Source organism: Belonocnema kinseyi, chromosome 9, assembly GCF_010883055.1.
Source record: "Belonocnema kinseyi isolate 2016_QV_RU_SX_M_011 chromosome 9, B_treatae_v1, whole genome shotgun sequence".
Classification (NCBI taxonomy): Eukaryota; Metazoa; Arthropoda; class Insecta; order Hymenoptera; family Cynipidae; genus Belonocnema; species Belonocnema kinseyi.
This window is the reverse complement of record NC_046665.1, coordinates 116,843,377-116,862,303: the sequence shown is the minus strand read 5'-3', so window position 1 is coordinate 116,862,303 and position 18,927 is coordinate 116,843,377. Positions and strand designations below refer to the sequence as shown.

Here is an 18,927-nt window from a genome sequence, read left to right as displayed (position 1 = left end):
CGGGTTTTCAGGATGATTGCGGGTTCGATTCTCGCTGTCGACATTTTTTAGTGTTTTTTTTTCTCACTAAAAATTTCACAATTTGGATTTATTTTGGATTATTTGGATTTATTTTGAATTTTTATCAGATGAAGATTCAATTGTAGAAAATTGATAATTAATCAATTTAATTATCAACTGTTGAAAATGTAAGAAAATGTATTTTTCAACTTTGAAACTTTGAGGAAAATAATAATTGAATATTCGACAGATTAAGGTTCAATTGGAGAAAATTGATCAAAATTAAAAGTTGAATTTTCAACTGTTGAAAATCTAAGAAAAATATATTTTCCAGCATTGATACTTGCAGGAAATTGATAATTTAATTTTAAACAGATGAAAATTCAAGAAAACTGGAGAAATTTGAATTTTCAACTGTTGAAAACTTGAGAAAAATATATTTTCCAACTTTGAAATTTGCAGGAAATTGATCATTTAATCTTGAATTTAATTTTCAACAAATTTTAAACTGTTGAAAATGCAAGAAAATAGAATTTTAAAATTTTGAAACTTCAAGGAAATTTATAATTTAACTTTGACTTGAATGACCAACAAATGTAATATTTAATTGTAAAATATTTCAAAAAAAAAATTGAATTTTCTAATGTAGAAACTTTGAAAAAAATTTGATAATTCCATTTTCAACAGATGATAACTGAAGAAAATGAATTTTCAACTGTTGAAATTTTAAGAAAAATGTGTTTTCCAACTTTGAAACTTGTAGAAAATTGATAATTTAATTTTCAATTTAATTATAAGCAGATGAAAATTTAATTGTTGAAATTTGAAGAAAATATAATTTTCAGCTATTGAAAATTTATGAAAATTGAAATTTCATATTTTGAAACTCGAAGGAAATTTATAATTTAATTTTAAACAAGTGAATTCAATTGTTTAAAATTTTCAATAGTTAGAAATTCTTCAGTTGTTGAAAATTGATCAAAATAAGGAATTGAATGTTTAACTGTTGAAAATTTAAGAAAATAGAATTTTTAAATGTTGAAACTTCAAGAAAATTCATAATTTAAGCTTGACTTGCATTTCCAACAAATGCAAAATTTAATTGTTGAAAATTAGAGAAAGAAATTGAATTTTCAACCGTTGAAAATTCAAGACAATTTAATTTTCTACTGTAGACACTTAAAAAAATGTAAGAAAAATGTATTTTCCAACTTTGAAATTTGTAGGAAATTTATTATTTAATTTTCAATATAATTTTCAATATAATTTTCAACTACTGAAAATTGAAGTAAATGGAATTTTCAAATGTTGAAACTTCAAGAAAATTGATAACTTAACTTTAATTTCTAACAAATAAAAAAATTAATTGTTGAAAATTAGAAAGAAATTTAATTTTCAACAGTTTAAAATTTTTAAAAATTGAATTTTCTACTGTAGAAAATTGAAAAAAAATTAATAATTTAATTTCCAGCAGATGAAAATTGAAGAAAAATGGAGAAAGTTGACTTTTCAACTGTTGAAAATTTAAGGCAATTGAAAAGTTAGTTGTTTTCAATGGAAGAAAATTGAAAATTTTGTTATTCAAAATTGAATAAAATTAAAAATTGAATTTTCAACTGTTAAAAATTAAGAGGAATAGGTAATTGAATATTCAATTGCATTTTTAATCGCATTTTCAATCGATGAAAATTCAATTGTTGGAAGTTGAAAACAATTGAAAATTGAATTTTCAAAGATTTAACATTTTTTTCTAGGGGAACAGGGGAAAAAAATTCTTTTTCAGCTTGGTCGAATAAGCGAGCATACATTTTTTGGCTCGAACTGGATGAGTTTCTTTATTTTTCCAAAATTTCTTTCGAAAATTATTTTTTGGAAATTCAGTTAATGCAAAATTACTTGAATTGAGTGAAAAAAAAAATTATGTGCGCTTATGCGATCCGGAATGTCAATTTAACTTTTTTTTTAAATTTTAAATTGCGTTTACCTGAAATGTACTAAAGATACTTGAAAAAAAATTATATTATATTTACGTAGGAAAGGTAAAATATGTAATTTATAGATAAGATTTTTACCTCTTGGGTATCTCTCCTTATTTTTAAATGTTACCAACAAAAAATTTAATTATTAATTATAGTTTTTTTTTTAACGAGAAAATATCCTTTATTATGAAATCTTTAGAGTTGAAATTTGAAAAAAAATCTATATTTTGAATTCGTTAAACGACTTTTAGTTTGACAATATTATTTGTCAAGAAAGACCCGTTTTCGAAAAAATTAATTTTTTTTTTTAACAATTGATTTGTCATCTGTTAAAAATTCAAATATCAATATTCGAAGGTTGAATTTTGAAGAGTCGAAAATTGCATTTTTTAAAGCCGAAGGAAAATTAAAATTACAAACTGAATTTTTAACTTTTTTAAATTTAAGAAAATTTACTTTTCAACAGAATTTTCGATTGTTAATTGTTGAAAATTGGACAAAATTTAATAGAACTGAACGTCGAATTTTCAATTGTTGAAATTGGGAAGAAAAATGATCAATTGAATTTTCAACATACGAAAATTAAAAATTGGATGATTGAAGGTAATTGGAGAAAGTTGGAAATTGAGGAAAATTTAATTGTTAAAAATTGAAAATCGAGTTTTCAACTCTGAAAACTTCCAGGAAATATGGTAATATAATATTCAATTGAATTTTCAATAGATGGAAATCCAATCGTTGAAAATTGAAGAAAATTTGAGAAAATGTAAATTTCAACTGTTTAAAATGGGAAAAATTGAAAATTGAGCAAAATTGAACTGTTAGAAATTAAACCAAATTTAAGAGAATTGAAAATCCGATTTTTAACAAATTTAAAATAGATGTTTCATTTTTTCAAACTTGAAGGAAATTTGTAATTTAATATTCAATAGAATTTTTAACATATGGAAATTCCGTTGTTGAAAATTGAAGAAAAATTGAATTTTTAGCTATTTAAGTGTTAAAAATTGAGAAAAAGTTGATAAAATTTTATTTTCAAAAATACTATTGTTTAAAATTTAGTAAAATAAAAGTTTCAATTAATGCAAATTCAATAGTTGAAGATTTGATTTTCAACTGTTAAAAATGGGTGAAAATTGAAAATGGTTCAATTCAAAAATTAAATTTTACAATTCATGTAAACTGGAGCAAATTGAATTTCCAGGAGATGAAAACTCAATTGTTAAAAATTTGACAAAATTAAAAAAAATTTAACCGAATTTTTAAATTTGAAAGAAATTCGTAATTTATCATTAAATTGGATTTTTAACAGATGGAAATTTAATTGTTGAAAAATTAATAAAAATTTAGAAAAAGTCGATAAAATTGTATTTTCAACTATTACAAATTAAAGAAAATTGATAAAAATAAAAAATTCAATTTTTAATTGTTGAAAATTTAAGAAAATTGAATTCTTAAATGTTGGAGTTTCAAGGAAATTGATAATTGAATTTTGACTTGAGTTTCCAACAAGTTTACAATTTAATTGTTGAAAATTGGAAAAAATGAAATTTTCCATTTTTGATAATTTAATATGATTGAAAATTTATTGGTTGAAAATGGAAGAAAATTGAATTTTTAACTGTTGAAAAATGGTAGAAAAGCAGAAAATTTATAATTGAATCTTCAACGTATTTTCAACATTTTAATTTGCAACGATTGAATTTTCATCAATTTTATTTTGTTGAATGTTCCATCATAATTTAATAAATAAATACATTTTCTTTTTGAAAACTGGTAAGTAATGAGATTTTAAAAAATCCCAGCTTTGATAATCTCCTTGCAAAAATTTCAATTTTTTTTATAAATAAATTCTGTAATTGCATAAGTCTTAAAAAAATAATAATTAAAAATTAATATTTGTTCTTTTTTGCACTCTGATCCCTGTTTATAGGAAAATTTGTTGTAGAAATAAGTAATTTTATTTCTCCTTATACTGCTTCCTGTGATCTGTATTCATTTGTTTAGGAGCCTAATTATATAATCATTGTTTAAAACATTTATTTACATAATTCACTCATTTATTCTAAATCTGGCTGCAGACTAAACGTGCGTCGCCTTTTTGTAGAATTCGTCGTTTACCTGCAGAATGTGAGTCGAAAAGTATGATTGATTGAGATTGGTGATTACATTAAGTTATCTGAATGTAAATTTTTTTTTTTTTTTAAGTTTTTTCATGTGCGAATGTAACTCTGCGAATGAATGCCTTTTATTTTGTAAGTGTTTCGAAAAATGTACGAGTGATGCGTTAAGAAGTCTGCAAATGAATCAAATGAATCAAATGAATGAAAACACGACCGATGAATTTATATAAATTTATTATTTCTACCATCGTGTTCATGGTAACGCGTGACAAGTGACATCCAACTCGCGAGAGGACTTTCAGGTAGTGTTTTTTTATTTTATTTTTATTTATAATTTTTTAAGGAAAAGGTAAGGAATCCAAAATAAAATTGTTGAATTTTCAGAAAAATTGCAGGAAGTTTGCGGGTTCGATTCTCGCTATCGACAATTTTTTTTTTAGTATTTTTTTCTTCTTTTTTTGTTTGTAGACATTTCACAGTTTTTCTTTGGGTTTATTTTGAGTTTTTGAATTTTCAACCGATGAAGATTCAATTGTAGAAAACTGAAAATTAAGTAATTTAATTTTCAACTGTTGAAAATTTAAGAAAATGTATTTTTCAACTTTGAAATTTGAAGGAACGTAATAATTGAATTTTTGGACAAATGAAAATTCAATTGTTAAAAATTTGAAGAAAATTGAAAGTTCAGTGGTTGAAAATTGATTTAAATTAAAAATTGAATTTTCAACTGTTGAAAACTTTAAGATAATGTATTTTTCAACTTTGAAAATTGAAGCAAAGTAATAATTTGAATATTCGAGGAAATTGATAAAAACTAAAAGTTAAATTTTCAACTGTTAAAAATTTAAGAAAGTGTATTTTTTTAACTGAAACTTTTAGGAAATTTAAACTCTAATTTTCAATTGAGTTGTCAACAGATGAAAATTGTTAAAAATTTGGAGACAATTTAATTTTCAACTATTGAAAACTGAAGAAAATTGAAAGTTCAGTGGTTGAAAAAAATTTATAATTTAATTTTCAACAGATGTTAACTGTCAGAAAATTGATAATTTAATTTTCAATTTAACTATAAGCAGATGAAAATTTAATTGTTGAAATTTGGAGGAAATATAATTTTCAACTATCGAAAATTTATGAAAATTGAATTTTCATATTTTGAAACTCAAAGGAAATATATAATTTAATGTTTTTAATTTAATTTTAAATAAGTGAATTCAATTGTTCGAAATTTTCAATAGTTGGAAATTGAAAATTGAGTTGTTGAAAATTGATCAAAATAAGTAATTGAATTTTTAACTATTGAAAATTTAAGAAAATAAAATATTTAAATGTTGAAAGTTCAAGAAATTTCATAATTTAACCTTGACTTGAGTTTCCAACAAATGCAAAATTTAATTGTTGGAAAATAGAAAGAAATTGAATTTTCAAACGTTGAAAATTCAAGAAAATTTAATTTTCTACTGTAGACACTTAAAAAAATGTAAGAAAAATGTATTTTCCAACTTTGAAATTGGTAGGAAAGTAATGTTGAATATTAGAGAAAATTGCTAAAAACTAAAAGTTAAATTTTCAACTGTTAAAAATTTAAGTAAGTGTATTTTTTCAACTATGAAACTTTTAGGAAATTTAAACTCTAATTTTCAATTGAATTTTTAACAGATAAAAATTCAATTGTTAAAAATTTGAAGAAAATTGAATTTTCAACTATTGAAAATTGAAGAAAATTGAAAGTTCAGTTGTTGAGAATTGATTTAAATTAAATAATTGATTTTTTAACTGTTGAAAATGTGAGAAAATTGAATTTTCAAAAGTTGAAACCTCAAGGAAATTGATAATTTAATTTTGACTTGAATTTCCAACGAATGTAAAATTTAGTCGCTCATATTTCAACAACTGATTGTTAAAAATTGGCAAAAATGGAACTTTGCACCTTTGAAAATTTAGGAAAATTGAATTTTCAATTTTAGAAACTTGACAAAAATTGATAATTTAATTTTCCACAGATGAAAATTAAAGAAAATTGAAAATTTTGTTCTTAAAATTGAGCAGCAAAAATTGAATTTTCAAATGTTGAAGCTTAAAGGAAATAGGTAATTCAATATTCAACTGCATTTTTAACCAATGAAAATTCAAGTGTTGAAAATTAAAGACAATTTAAAATTGCGGTTAAAATTTTTAACAATTTCAGAAAATTTAATTTTCAGCTCTCGCAAATTAAAGACGATTCATCATAATGAACATTCAATTGTAGAAAATTGAAGATTAAATCAATTAAAATTGAATTTCCAACTGTTGAAAATTCTATATTTTTTTTTTATTCACAATTTTGATAAGAAAAGGTCAAGAATCCAAATTAAAATGGTGAAATTTCCAGCATAAGTTTCTAGAAAAACTTAATTTAGAGTTTTATATCTTCCAAATGGCCGAGTAGCTCAGGCGGTAGCATGTCGGGTTTGTAGGAAGATCGCGGGTTCGATTCTCGCTACCTGCAATTTCAGAGTTTATTTTTTCCTCAAGAAATTTTACTTTCGGGTAATTTTACTTGAAAAAAAAAATTATAAACACAAAGGAGAAACACTACCTGGCATTCCCTCTGTCAAAGATAAAAGGGGCAGTAATATTTGTCAGTCAACTCTTTTCTCGAATTTTCTGATTTTACAGAAACGTAGTTCTCGTACTTGTCCTAAATAAAAAATATCAAATGATATCGCTAGAAGGAAAGAAATTTCAATGTTCCTTTTCTTTAAATAGATCTTAGTTTAACTATTTTGATTTTAATTGGGAAAAGGATTGACATTGAATTGCTTAACTTTTTTTTTAATAATTAATTAATACTGTCCCTTTTGCAGTTAAATATTGTAAAATATTTACTTTAACACCGTGTTACCAGCGATTTGTGAATTCTGACAATGGACATTACGTGTTTTCTTGCGTAACTTTAGTACTTTCTTTTCACTTTCGAAGTTGATTAATTATTTGTACACTAAATAAAATGAACACTTTAAGTTATTTGATATATTGTTGTGACTTCCTCGCTCCTTCACCCGATAGCGATGCGACACTCCTAAAATAGTCAGCCAAGCGCGTGACGTCATGAAGTTGTCTGTGTGTGGTTCTCCTCAGGCATATCGGTATAAAATATTCTTGTTTCCTCTTATTCTGAGAGAAGGGGTCATTCGCAGTACAAGTCCATGACACGTCCCTGTAAATGCGCGGATATAATTAGAGATCTGATTGGAAAAAAGTGTCACCGAGTATTTTGATTCGAATGTCACACTAACCTTCAGCTGCAAACAGGTCGACTTGTTTTTATCAGGGCGGTTCAAAAAAAGGCACTTTTTTTTTTGTCTATTTTAAAATAAATAGGGCTCGGATCAAATTTAAGCACAATGAAACCTTTAAAATAGAAGTTGAAAAGTTGAAAAAAAAGGGATTTTAGTTAAGAATATTACAAATGCAATAATTTCTCGTAAAAGTTTGGTGATTAGACATTTTTTAATTAACTAGCATTTTCTGTAATTTTCCAGAGGTGCAATATAAATAAAAAATTAAAGATTGGCTCGGATCAGCTTTAATTTAAACTTTAATCACAAACAACTTTTGAAATTAAAAATTGAATTGTATTTTGTATTGAAAATAATTAGGACTCTGATCAACTTTAATGTCAACCTCACAATTAAACTTTTAAAATTGAAATTAAAAAGTTGAAACAAAATTTTCTTTTAGTTAAGAATATTAAAAATTGAATAATTTATCGTAAAAGTTTGGTGATTAGACATTTTTTAAGTTAACTAACATTTTCATGAATTTTTGAACAGGTGAGATTCGAATAAAAAGTTAAAGAATGAATTTTCTGTTGAAAATAAATAGGGATCAACTTTAATCATAACGCCACTTTTAAAATTTAAATTAAAAAGTTGAAAGAAAAGTTTATTTTAGTTATAAATATTAAAAATTTAATAATTTCTCGTAAAAGTTTGGGGATTAGACATTTTTTAAATAACTAGCATTTTCTGTAATTCTCAACAGGTGCAATATTAATAAAAAATTAAGGATTGAATTTTATGTTGAAATTAAATAGGGCTTGGATCAACTTTAACCACAAGTATACTTTTAAAATTGAAATCAAAAAGTAGAAATAAATGGTATTTTTGTTAAGAATATTAAAAATTGAATAATTTCTCATAAAAGTTTAGTGATTAGACATATTTTAATTAACTAGCATTTTCTTTAATTTTCAACAGGTGAAATTGGAACAAAACGTTAAAAATTTAATTTTCTGTTGAAAATAAATAGGTCTCGGATCAAATTTAAGCACAATGAAACTTTTAAAATTGAAGTTGAAAAGTTTAAAAAAAAGTATTTTAGTTAAGAATATTAAAAATTGAATAATTTCTCGCAAAAGTTTGGTGATTAGACATTTTTTAAATTAACTAGCATTTTCATGAATTTTTGAACAGGTGAGATTCGAATAAAAAGTTAAAGAATGAATTTATGTTGAAAATAAATAGGGATCAACTTTAATCATAACGCCACTTTTAAAATTTAAATTAAAAAGTTAAAAGAAAACTTTATTTTAGTTATAAATATTAAAAATTGAATAATTTCTCGTAAAAGTTTGGGGATTAGACATTTTTTAAATTAACTAGCATTTTCATGAATTTTTAAACAGGTGAGATTCGAATAAAAAGTTAAAGAATGAATTTTCGGTTGAAACTAAATAGGGCTTGGATCAACTTTAACCACAAGTATACTTTTAAAATTGAAATCAAAAAGTAGAAATAAATGGTATTTTTGTTAAGAATATTAAAAATTGAATAATTTCTCATAAAAGTTTAGTGATTAGACATATTTTAATTAACTAGCATTTTCTTTAATTTTCAACAGGTGAAATTGGAACAAAACGTTAAAAATTTAATTTTCTGTTGAAAATAAATAGGTCTCGGATCAAATTTAAGCACAATGAAACTTTTAAAATTGAAGTTGAAAAGTTGAAAAAAAAGGTATTTTAGTTAATGATATTAAAAATTGAATAATTTCTCGTAAAAGCTTGGTGATTAGACATTTTTTAAATTAACTAGCATTTTCATGAATTTTTGAACAGGTGAGATTCGAATAAAAAGTTAAAGAATGAAATTTCTGTTGAAAATAAATAGGGATCGGATCAACTTTAATCATAATGCCACTTTTAAAATTAAAGTTGAAAAGTTGAAAAAAAAGGTATTTTAGTTAATAATATTAAAAATTGAATAATTTCTCGTAAAAGTTTGGTGATTAGACATTTTTTAAATTAACTAGCATTTTCATGAATTTTTGAACAGGTGAGATTCGAATAAAAAGTTAAAGAATGAATTTTCTGTTGAAAATAAATAGGGATCGGATCAACCTTAATCACAATGCAACTTTTAAAATAGAAATTAAAAAGTTGAAACAAAATTTTGTTTTAGTTAAAAATATTAAAAATTGAATAATTTCTCGCAAAAGTTTGGGGATTAGACATTTTTTAAATAACTAGCATTTTCTGTAATTCTCAACAGGTGCAATATAAATAAAAAACTTAAGATTGAATTTTCTGTTTAAAATAAATAGGGCTCGGATCAACTTGAATTTCAACTTTAATCACAAACGACCTTTAAAATTGAAATTGAAACCTTGAAAAAAGTAGTATTTTAGTTGCAAATATTAAAAAGTGAATAATTTCTCGTAAAAGTTTGGCGATTAGACATTTATTCATTAACTAGCATTTTCTTTAATTCTCAACAGGTGAAATTTTAATAAAAAATTAAAACTTGTATTTTGTATTGAACATAAATAGGAGTATGATCAACTTTAATTTCAACCTTAATCACAATTAAGATTTTAAAACTGAAATTGAAAAAATGAAAAAAAATGGTATTTTTGTTAAGAATATTACAAATTGAATAATTTCTCGTAAAAGTTTGGTGATTAGAAATTTTTTTAATTAACTAGCATTTTCATGAATTTTCAACAGATGAGATTCAAATAAAAAGTTAAAGAATGAATTTCCTGTTGAAAATAAATAGGGATCGGATCAACTTTAGGTCACAATGCTACTTTTAAAATTGAAAGTAAAAAGTTAAAAAAAAGAAGATATTTCAGTGAAGAATATTAAAAATTGAATAATTCCTGGTAAAAGTTTAGTGATTAAACATTTTTTAATCAACTAGCATTTTCTTTAATTTTCAAAAGGTGAAATTGGAACAAAAAGTTAAAGATTGAATTTTCTGTTGAAAATAAATACGGATCGGATCCACTTTAATCACAATGCTACTTTTAAAGTTGAAATTAAAAAGTTAAAAAAAAAAATGTTATTTTAGTTAAGAATGTTAAAAATTGAATAATTTCTCGTAAAGTTTGGTGATTAGACATTTTTTAATTAACTAGCATTTTCTGTAATTCTCCAGAGGTGCAATATAAATAAAAAATTAAAGATTGAATTTTCTGTTGAAAGTAAATAGAGCTCGGATCATCTTTAGTTTGAACTTTAATCACAACGAGACTTTTAAAATTGAAATTAAAACCTTGAAAAAAGTAGTATTTTAGTTACGAATATTGAAAATTGAATAATTTCTCGTAAAATTTTGGTGATTAGATATTTTGTAATTAACTAGCATTTTCTGTAATTTTCAACAGGTGAAATTGGAACAAAAAGTTAAGGTTGAATTTTCTGTTGAAAATAAATAGGGATCGGATCAACTTTGATCATAATGCTACTTTTAAAATTGAAATTAAAAAGTTGAAACAAAATTTTATTTTATTTAAAAATATTAAAAATTGAATAGTTTCTCGTAAAAGTTTGGGGATTAGACATTTTTTAATTAACTAGCATTTTCTTTAATTCTCAACAGGTGACATTTTAATAAAAAATTAAAGATTGTATTTTGTATTGAACATAAATAGGACTCTGATTGACTTTAATTTCAACCTTAATTACAATTAAACTTTTAAAATTGAAATTAAAAGCTGAAACAAAATTTTATTTTAGTTAAGAATATTAAAAATTGAATAATTTCTCGTAAAAGTTTGGTGATTAGAAATTTTTTCAATTAACTAGCATTTTCATGAATTTTCAACAGATGAGATTCAAATAAAAAGTTAAAGAATGAATTTCCTGTTGAAAATAAATAGGGATCGGATCAACTTTAATCACAATGCCACTTTGAAAATTGAATTTTAAACATATGTAAAATTTAGTTCTTGAAAATTAGAGAAAGTTTAATTTTCAACTCTTGTAACTTAAAGAAAATAATATGGTTTGAATTTTCTACAGACGAAAATTCAATTGTAGTAAATTCATAAAAATTAAACAAAATTAAAAATCGAATTTTGAATTTTGGAAAAATAAAGAAAATTGATTTTTCAACTGATTAACATTCAGTTGTAGAAATCTGAAAATGAAATTGATTGCATTTTTTAAATTAAATTTTCATCGGATTAAAAATTTAGTTGTTGAAAATGAGAGAAAATTTAATTTTCAACGGTTGCAACTTGAAGAAAATTGATATGGAATTAAATTGTCAACAGATGAAACTTTCAATTGTATTAAATTGAAAATTAAATTGATGAAAATTTAGCAAAATTAAAAATCGTATTTTCAACTGTGTAAAATTGATGAAAACCATATTTTCAAGAAATGAAAATTCAATTGCTAGAAATTGGACAAAATTTAAGAAAATTGAAATCGAATTTTCAACGGTTGAAAATTTAAAAAAATGTATTTAAAAACTTTGAGACTGAAAGGCAATTGATAATTTAGTTTTCAACTGATGAAAATTCAATTGTTGAAAGTTGGATAAAATTAAAGTTTTAACTGTTGACGATTGAAGACATTTTAAAATGAATTTTCAAGTGTTGATATATGAAGGAAATCGATCATTTAATGTTTAATTGAATTATTAACGGATGTAAAACTTATTAGATAAAAATGGGAGAAAACTGCTTTTTTAACTGTAACTTTAAGAAAATCGATATGTAATTGAATTTTTAACATAGAAACATGCAATTGAAGTAAATTGAAAATTAAATTGATAAAAATTAAAATTAAAAATTTAATTTTCAATTGTTCAAAAATTAAGAAAATTTAATTTTCAATCGTTCAAAACTTTAAAAAAATGTAATTTTCAATTGTTCAAAAATTAAGAAAATTTAATTTTCAATTGTTCAAAAATTAAGAAAATTGAATTTTCATCTTTCAAACTTGAAAAAATTAATCATTGAATTTTTAAATGTTGAATATTGGAGAAAAACGAATTTTCAACTGTATAATGAACGTGTAGTTTTTTTGAAGATTTCAGGAACGTAAAATCGAAATGTTAAACTTCAACCAAAAAGTTTAATTTAGAAAAAAATGAATTTTAAACAAAAGTAGTAAATTGTATAAAATTTGGTTCCGACGACAAAAAAGAAAAAATCCGAAAAATTCGGATAAAATTTAATCCGAAGATCTAAAAAATGTTCATTCTGATCTGATCTAAAATATTATTAGTTGCATTGCAAAATTTGTTCAATAAAAGTTGTAAATCTCTATAAAATCCATTTTCATTTTTAATTGAACTTACGAGTGGATTTAAAAAAATATATAGCATGAATAAATATTAAAAATAACATTTTCGACCCGTTAAAACTCCTAATTGGTTAATTTTTCTTTGTTATAAAAAAATGAATAAAAGAAAATATCGGTTTTTTCAATTTCTGATGGAAAACTTGAGAATAATTATGAAAAAACTAGAACTATTTTATAGGAAAATACAAATAAATACCGTAAATTATAACAGAAAATTAGAAATTTTGTACATTATTTTGACGAATTTTGTACTTTTTTTTGTAAGTTGTTGCAAATTGTTGTATTTTATTGTAACTTTAATATTTTACAAAAATGTATTTATAGGAATTTACAGTTTTTGCATTAAAATATTTCTTTTGTTTTTGACCTAGGATGATAAATATTTCAATGAAATAATATATATAAAATGGAAAAAGTTAAGTTTAAAACTTTTTATTTTTTGGAGAGATTATTGCTTGTTAATATTCCATAGCTTAAACGTAAACGATTTTTTGTAATAGTAATAATTATTCATAATAATTATTTTGTAATGATTATTCTACTTCTATGTAATTTTATGTGTAAAATGGTTTTGCTTACTTATTTGTAAAAAAATTTCACCAGGGATTGGAGAAAAAGTAATTAAATTTGACTTTCTTTCAAAATTAATTTTTGTACCATTTTTGGTCATAAACAAAACTAAATATAGGGCTTTTAATTTTCGAAAATGATGAATTATATTTTGAAAAATTGTTTCGACTTTTTTTTACAATTATTTCGTAGAGATCTAAAACTTTAATTTGAAACAATTTTTTTAATACAACAACCAAGTCTTTGATTTTCTGAAATTTATATTTTACTCCGATTTTGTTACCGGAAAGTCTGGGCTCGAATCCTGCTTCCTGAATTTTTTGCTAATTTTTTTCTTTATATTTTTTTATTGAATTTAAATTTTCATTTTACTTCAAAAATAGTTTGTTTATAAAAAATTCTTATATTGCTTCACTTAATTGAACTTTCATATTTTTGATATTATTTTCATATGAAATGAAAATAAGAATAAAATAATAAAATTTAAAGAAATAGTAAAACGTAAACCTTAAAAAGAACTTAAATAAAAGGCTTTTTCTATTATTATGATATTATTCATATTTTTAAATTAGAGTAATGTGTGGTGTTTCTTAACAAAAATATAATCAAATATCAAATTTGAATATTTTCATTAAATTATAAATATATTAGAAATTAATTAATTAGAAATAAATTTAAAAATTTCGAATAATAATATTCCCGAATAATGAAATTCGATCCCAAATAATAAATTTTCGAATAATTAAAGTCCCAAATAAGAGAATTCCCGAATAGGAAAATTTCAGAATTATAAACTTCACAAATAATAAAATTCCCGAATGCAAAAATTCTCGAATAATAAAATTTCCGAACAATTTATAATGTTATAATCGAATTTGAAATTTTCCGAGAAATAAAATTCCCGATACGAAATGGCCGAATTGCAAAATGTCTCAACTGGAAAGTCCTGAATTTGAACAATAATTTTTTGTTTTAATATTATTTATTGATTAAAAGTACGATAATCTAATTTTTTTTATAAAACCAATTGTTCTTAATTTTTATAGTTTCGGCCGTTATTGTTTGAATTTAAAATAATTATAAATAATTTTAAAAACATATATACGTGAAGAAATTTAAAAAAATGATTGTGATTTTAAATTCTATTAATAATTTTAGGAATATTGAAACTATTTTTTTTCAATAAAAATATTTGATTATTGTATTTTTAATCAATAAATAATATTTATAACAAAATTAGAGTAATGGGTGGTGTTTCTTAAAAAATATAACACACAAAGCTTTTCCATGCAAATAATTAAAAAATGAAAAATAAGAAGAGTATAACATTTTTATGAGAACATTTGCCTGAAGTAAAAATAAATGACACATTTACGATTCTTTTGTCAGTACTATTATAAAATTATCAATATTTGAATGTTTATTTTTGGGAAGACCGAAATATCCCGAAAAATAAAATTCTTGAAACTGTAAAATTCCCGAATTATAAAATTTATAAATAATAAAATTTCTGAATCATAAAATTCCCAAATAATAAAATTCCCGAATTAGAAAATTCTTGAATACTAAAATTACCGAACAGTTTATAGTATTACCGAATTAAAAAATTTCCGAAAAACGAAATTCCCGACACATTGCCGAATTACAAAATTTTTGAATTAGAAAATTCCAGAATTTAAACAATACATTTTTTAAAATAAATATTATTTATTTATTGAAATACAATAATATAATATTTTCATAAGAAGAATTGTTTTTTATTTTTGAAGATTCGAAAATTATTGTTTGAATTTAAAATAACAATAATTGAAAAAGATATGTTTCTGCTTGAATTTATAATAATAATAATAATAACACAATTAAAATCACATGTGTCTGAATTAATTTTTTTTTAAATTATTGTTGTTTTAAATTTAAACAACAATTTTAGAAACTTAAAAATTGAAAATATTTGTTATACCAAATATTTTACCATTGTATTTTTAATCGTTAAATAATATTCATTAAAAAATTTAATTGATTCAATTCGAGAATTTTTTATTTCATATATTTTATAATTTGGCGATTTTTCGCTGGGAATTTTAATTTTTCAATTTGGTAATATTATAAACTGTTAGAGAACTTTATGATATGGGAATTTTATAATTCGGGAATTTCCCATTTCGGGCATTTTATTATTCGGAAATTTTATTATTCATGAAATTTCGAATTTTGTCAGGACGACTGAAAAATCCCGAAAAATATAATTCCCGAATTAGAAAATTCCCGAATAATAAAATTCGCGAATAATAAAATTATAAAAAAATAAAAATACCGGATTGGAAAATTCCCGAATATTAAAATTCGCGCATACTAAAATTGCCGAAAAATAAAAATACAGATTTGTAAAATTCCCGAGTAATAAAATTCTCGAATAATAAAATTGCAATTTTGTTAATAAATATAATTTATTGATTACAAATACAATAATGAAATATTCTTTTTTTCAGTTATTTAAAATTGTTTGAATTTCGAACATTTTTAGAATTTAAAATAAGGGACGACTGAAAAATCCCGAGAAATAAAATTTCCGTCTCTGTGAAATTCCCGAATAATAAAATTGCCAAAAAATAAAAATACCGTATTGGAAAAGTTCCGAATATTAAAATTCGGTAAATGTGAGATTTATTTTTACATCATACAAATGGTTTAATAAAAATGTTATCCTAATCTTATTTTAAATTTTTTGATTATTCACATGGAAAACTGTTATATTTTTGTTAGGAAACACCACTGATTATTATTTATATTCCATTTTTATATTATTTTATTTTACTATTTCTAGCAATTCTATTTTTATTGGTTTTATTGTTATCTCATGTAAAAAATAATAAACAGTTTATAAAAGTTTAATTGAAGGAAGAAAAATGAAAATTTTTTACAAAAAATTTTTTTTTACAAATTTTATTATAATTCAATAACAAAAAATTGAATATTAAAATTTTCAGTTAAACAAGTTAAATACTTAACCTTCAAAGTGCATACATGGTAAAAATCACGGTAAAGTGCATCGTGGGTGATAAACACCCCAACGTATTTAATCATGTATTGTTTAACCCCTATTCAAAATTTTGTCACAATAAAATTATCCGATATAGTTTAAGGTATCTTTGTATGAGGGAGATTTTATTTTATAGCAAATTATTTATTTTAAGTTGGTTAAAAAAATTATTGAAAAAAGTTTTCTTTTTACTTAAAAATTCATAACTCACAAAATTTTAATTATTTTAACTTGAAAACTTATGACTATGCTTTTGAAATAGTGTACTTTCATCAAAGATATTTATTTGCAAAGTTGAAAAGTCAATTTTATGATAAAATGATGAATTAGATTTTTTTGTTTTTTAATCGATTTATTATTACAAAAATTAAAGAACTTTGACATGTAATATTGTAAAAATACAAGAAATTGAAAAAAGATACATATATAACTGTATTTTAACAATTATATTTTATTCAACACATCCACAGTCTGTTCTAGCATTACGTGCTGCCGTATGTTATAAGCCATCTACAAAGAAAAAAAGTATGAAATAATCGAAAAAAAATTATTTCACTTCATATGATATACTTACGTTAGACAGTAAAGAAAAATCAATAAAATTTAAAAAAAAATGGCTGCAAAATTACTTTTTCACTCACTAAGTGCACACTGGGTGTTAGATACCCCTCGATGTTTTTATTGACACAATATACCAAAGGACTTTACTTACAGTTAGTATCTCCACCTAAAGCTAGATGGCGACACTCACTAAATTTTTTCGAATTAAGTATGGTTTATAAGAGTTCAAAAATTGCTTGGGGTCTCTCACACCCACAATGTACTTTAAGGGTTAATTAACAAATACAGTCGTAAAAGTTGAAAAAAATGGTTAGAAATGCATAAAAAATGCAGCTAGCAGGAATCGAACCCAGACTTTCTGGTTACAAACCCGAGAATGGCTAAAGATCCTTTTTACTTTATCATATTTCAAGTTTGGTAATTTCCTATTATTGAGTTGAGTATGAGTCCAATCTCAATCAAGCAAAGAAAATAGATTTAAAATCCTTTTTTTCTTCCGAATTTCCAAAATTCCTTTTCTCAGCAGATTCCGGAAGTTCGAGATAATCATGATCGGTCCAGTCAGCATCCGGTGGAGCCAAAATGTCGGGCGGCAAATTTTTCAGAAGAGGTTTCCCATCCAATCCGAGACTCAGATACTTAATCAAATCCTCAGGAAGTTTTCTTTCTCCAGGATAGGCATTTTGAGGACCAAGGTTCATGTAATCGTTTTTTCCATCAGCTGGAAATATTCTCCCAAATCTGAAATTTTCCGGCAGACAATGATGCTCTCGACAGAAATAGTTCTGACCTTCTGCCCTGTGACACCAGGTTCCATCTGGAAAATAGGGGTCAAGGCCAAGGTCGTTTAATTCTATACGTGGCGTATAGTAGGAAGCAATATCTTTGCGTCTGCAAAATATGGCGCAAGCCATCCACGGCCTTTCAATTTCATGAGGAGCCTGAAGACCACTTCCTCTTCCATCCAGTTCCGGTAACTTTTCGCTGAACAAACTGCACTTTTCGGTCGCAAATTCAGTCACTGGTTTGCGTTTCTTTTTGCAGAGTTTCTCATCATTGCAGAGTTGGATGTCGAAGGAGAAACCTTTGCAGTTTTCATTGCTCTTCGGGGGAGGATTGTCGCAGGACCTTCTTCTTGTACGGAAGCCTTGAGAACCTTGGATGCAACCACTTTTGCAAGACTCTTCTTTCCAGTTGCTCCAACCGCCTTGAAGAAAAAAAGATAAAATTGAATAATTAATTATTAATTATTAGTATCAATATAATTAATTTTAATTAATTAATTAATTGAAAATAATTAGATAAATATTATATACAATTATGGTGGATTGCCCCGCCTGAACTAGAATCACGCAAATTTCCAATAAAAAGGATTACTTTTTAATAAAAATTTTTGATTTTAAAAAATATAGATGAACTTTTAACTGCATAGTTAAATTTTGAACCAAAGACATGAATTTTAAACCAAAACTAGAAGCTCTCACACGCGCTACGCACGCGAGCCGGTCATTTGCTTGTAATTATTCTATTTGGAAATTAAGTTCAAGAAAATGCTACCGGGTTGTGTACTCGAATTTTGAAAACCCGACTAAACTCGGGAGGTGGTTTTCTACAGTTTTCCTCTCATTTGACCCAATGTTTATGAAACTTCTTTCAATAATTAATAATTAATAATTCTGGTAAATTTAACTAATCACTTAGAAAAGAGTCATCACAAAGACAATCTTAGTTAACTTCATAAACAAATTTGAATAATACCCCAACTATCAATATGTGTTTGAAAATTGTTTGAATGATTAATAATTATTATAAATTTACAAAGTAACGTGGAAAATTATCATCGAAAGACATTCTTAGTTCATTCCGTAAACAAATTACGCCTCTTCCTTGAAAAATAGCCAAGCTATAAATATGTTGATAAATATTTTTTAAATAATTAATAGCTGTAGATTTTCAAAGCATCAGAGAAAAAAAAATCATCGGAAAGATATTCTTAGTTAATTGTGGTAAAAAATGAAGCCTACTCGTAGACAAAAAGCAAACTCTTAATTTTTCAATTGAAATTCTTTC

The 18,927-nt window shown here is 23.9% G+C and overlaps 1 protein-coding gene across 1 annotated transcript in view; it reads right to left on the bottom strand.

The window, feature by feature from the left end:
- Positions 1-16,678: 16,678 nt before the first annotated feature.
- Positions 16,679-18,927, bottom strand: part of LOC117180133 (A disintegrin and metalloproteinase with thrombospondin motifs adt-2) — a 31,893-nt gene continuing 29,644 nt past the window's right edge. Inside the window, exon 5 of the mRNA XM_033372477.1 lies at positions 16,679-18,064. Within this exon, the coding sequence (XP_033228368.1) occupies positions 17,316-18,064 (749 nt within the window). The 3' untranslated portion in view covers positions 16,679-17,315. The remainder of the gene's footprint in view (positions 18,065-18,927) is intronic.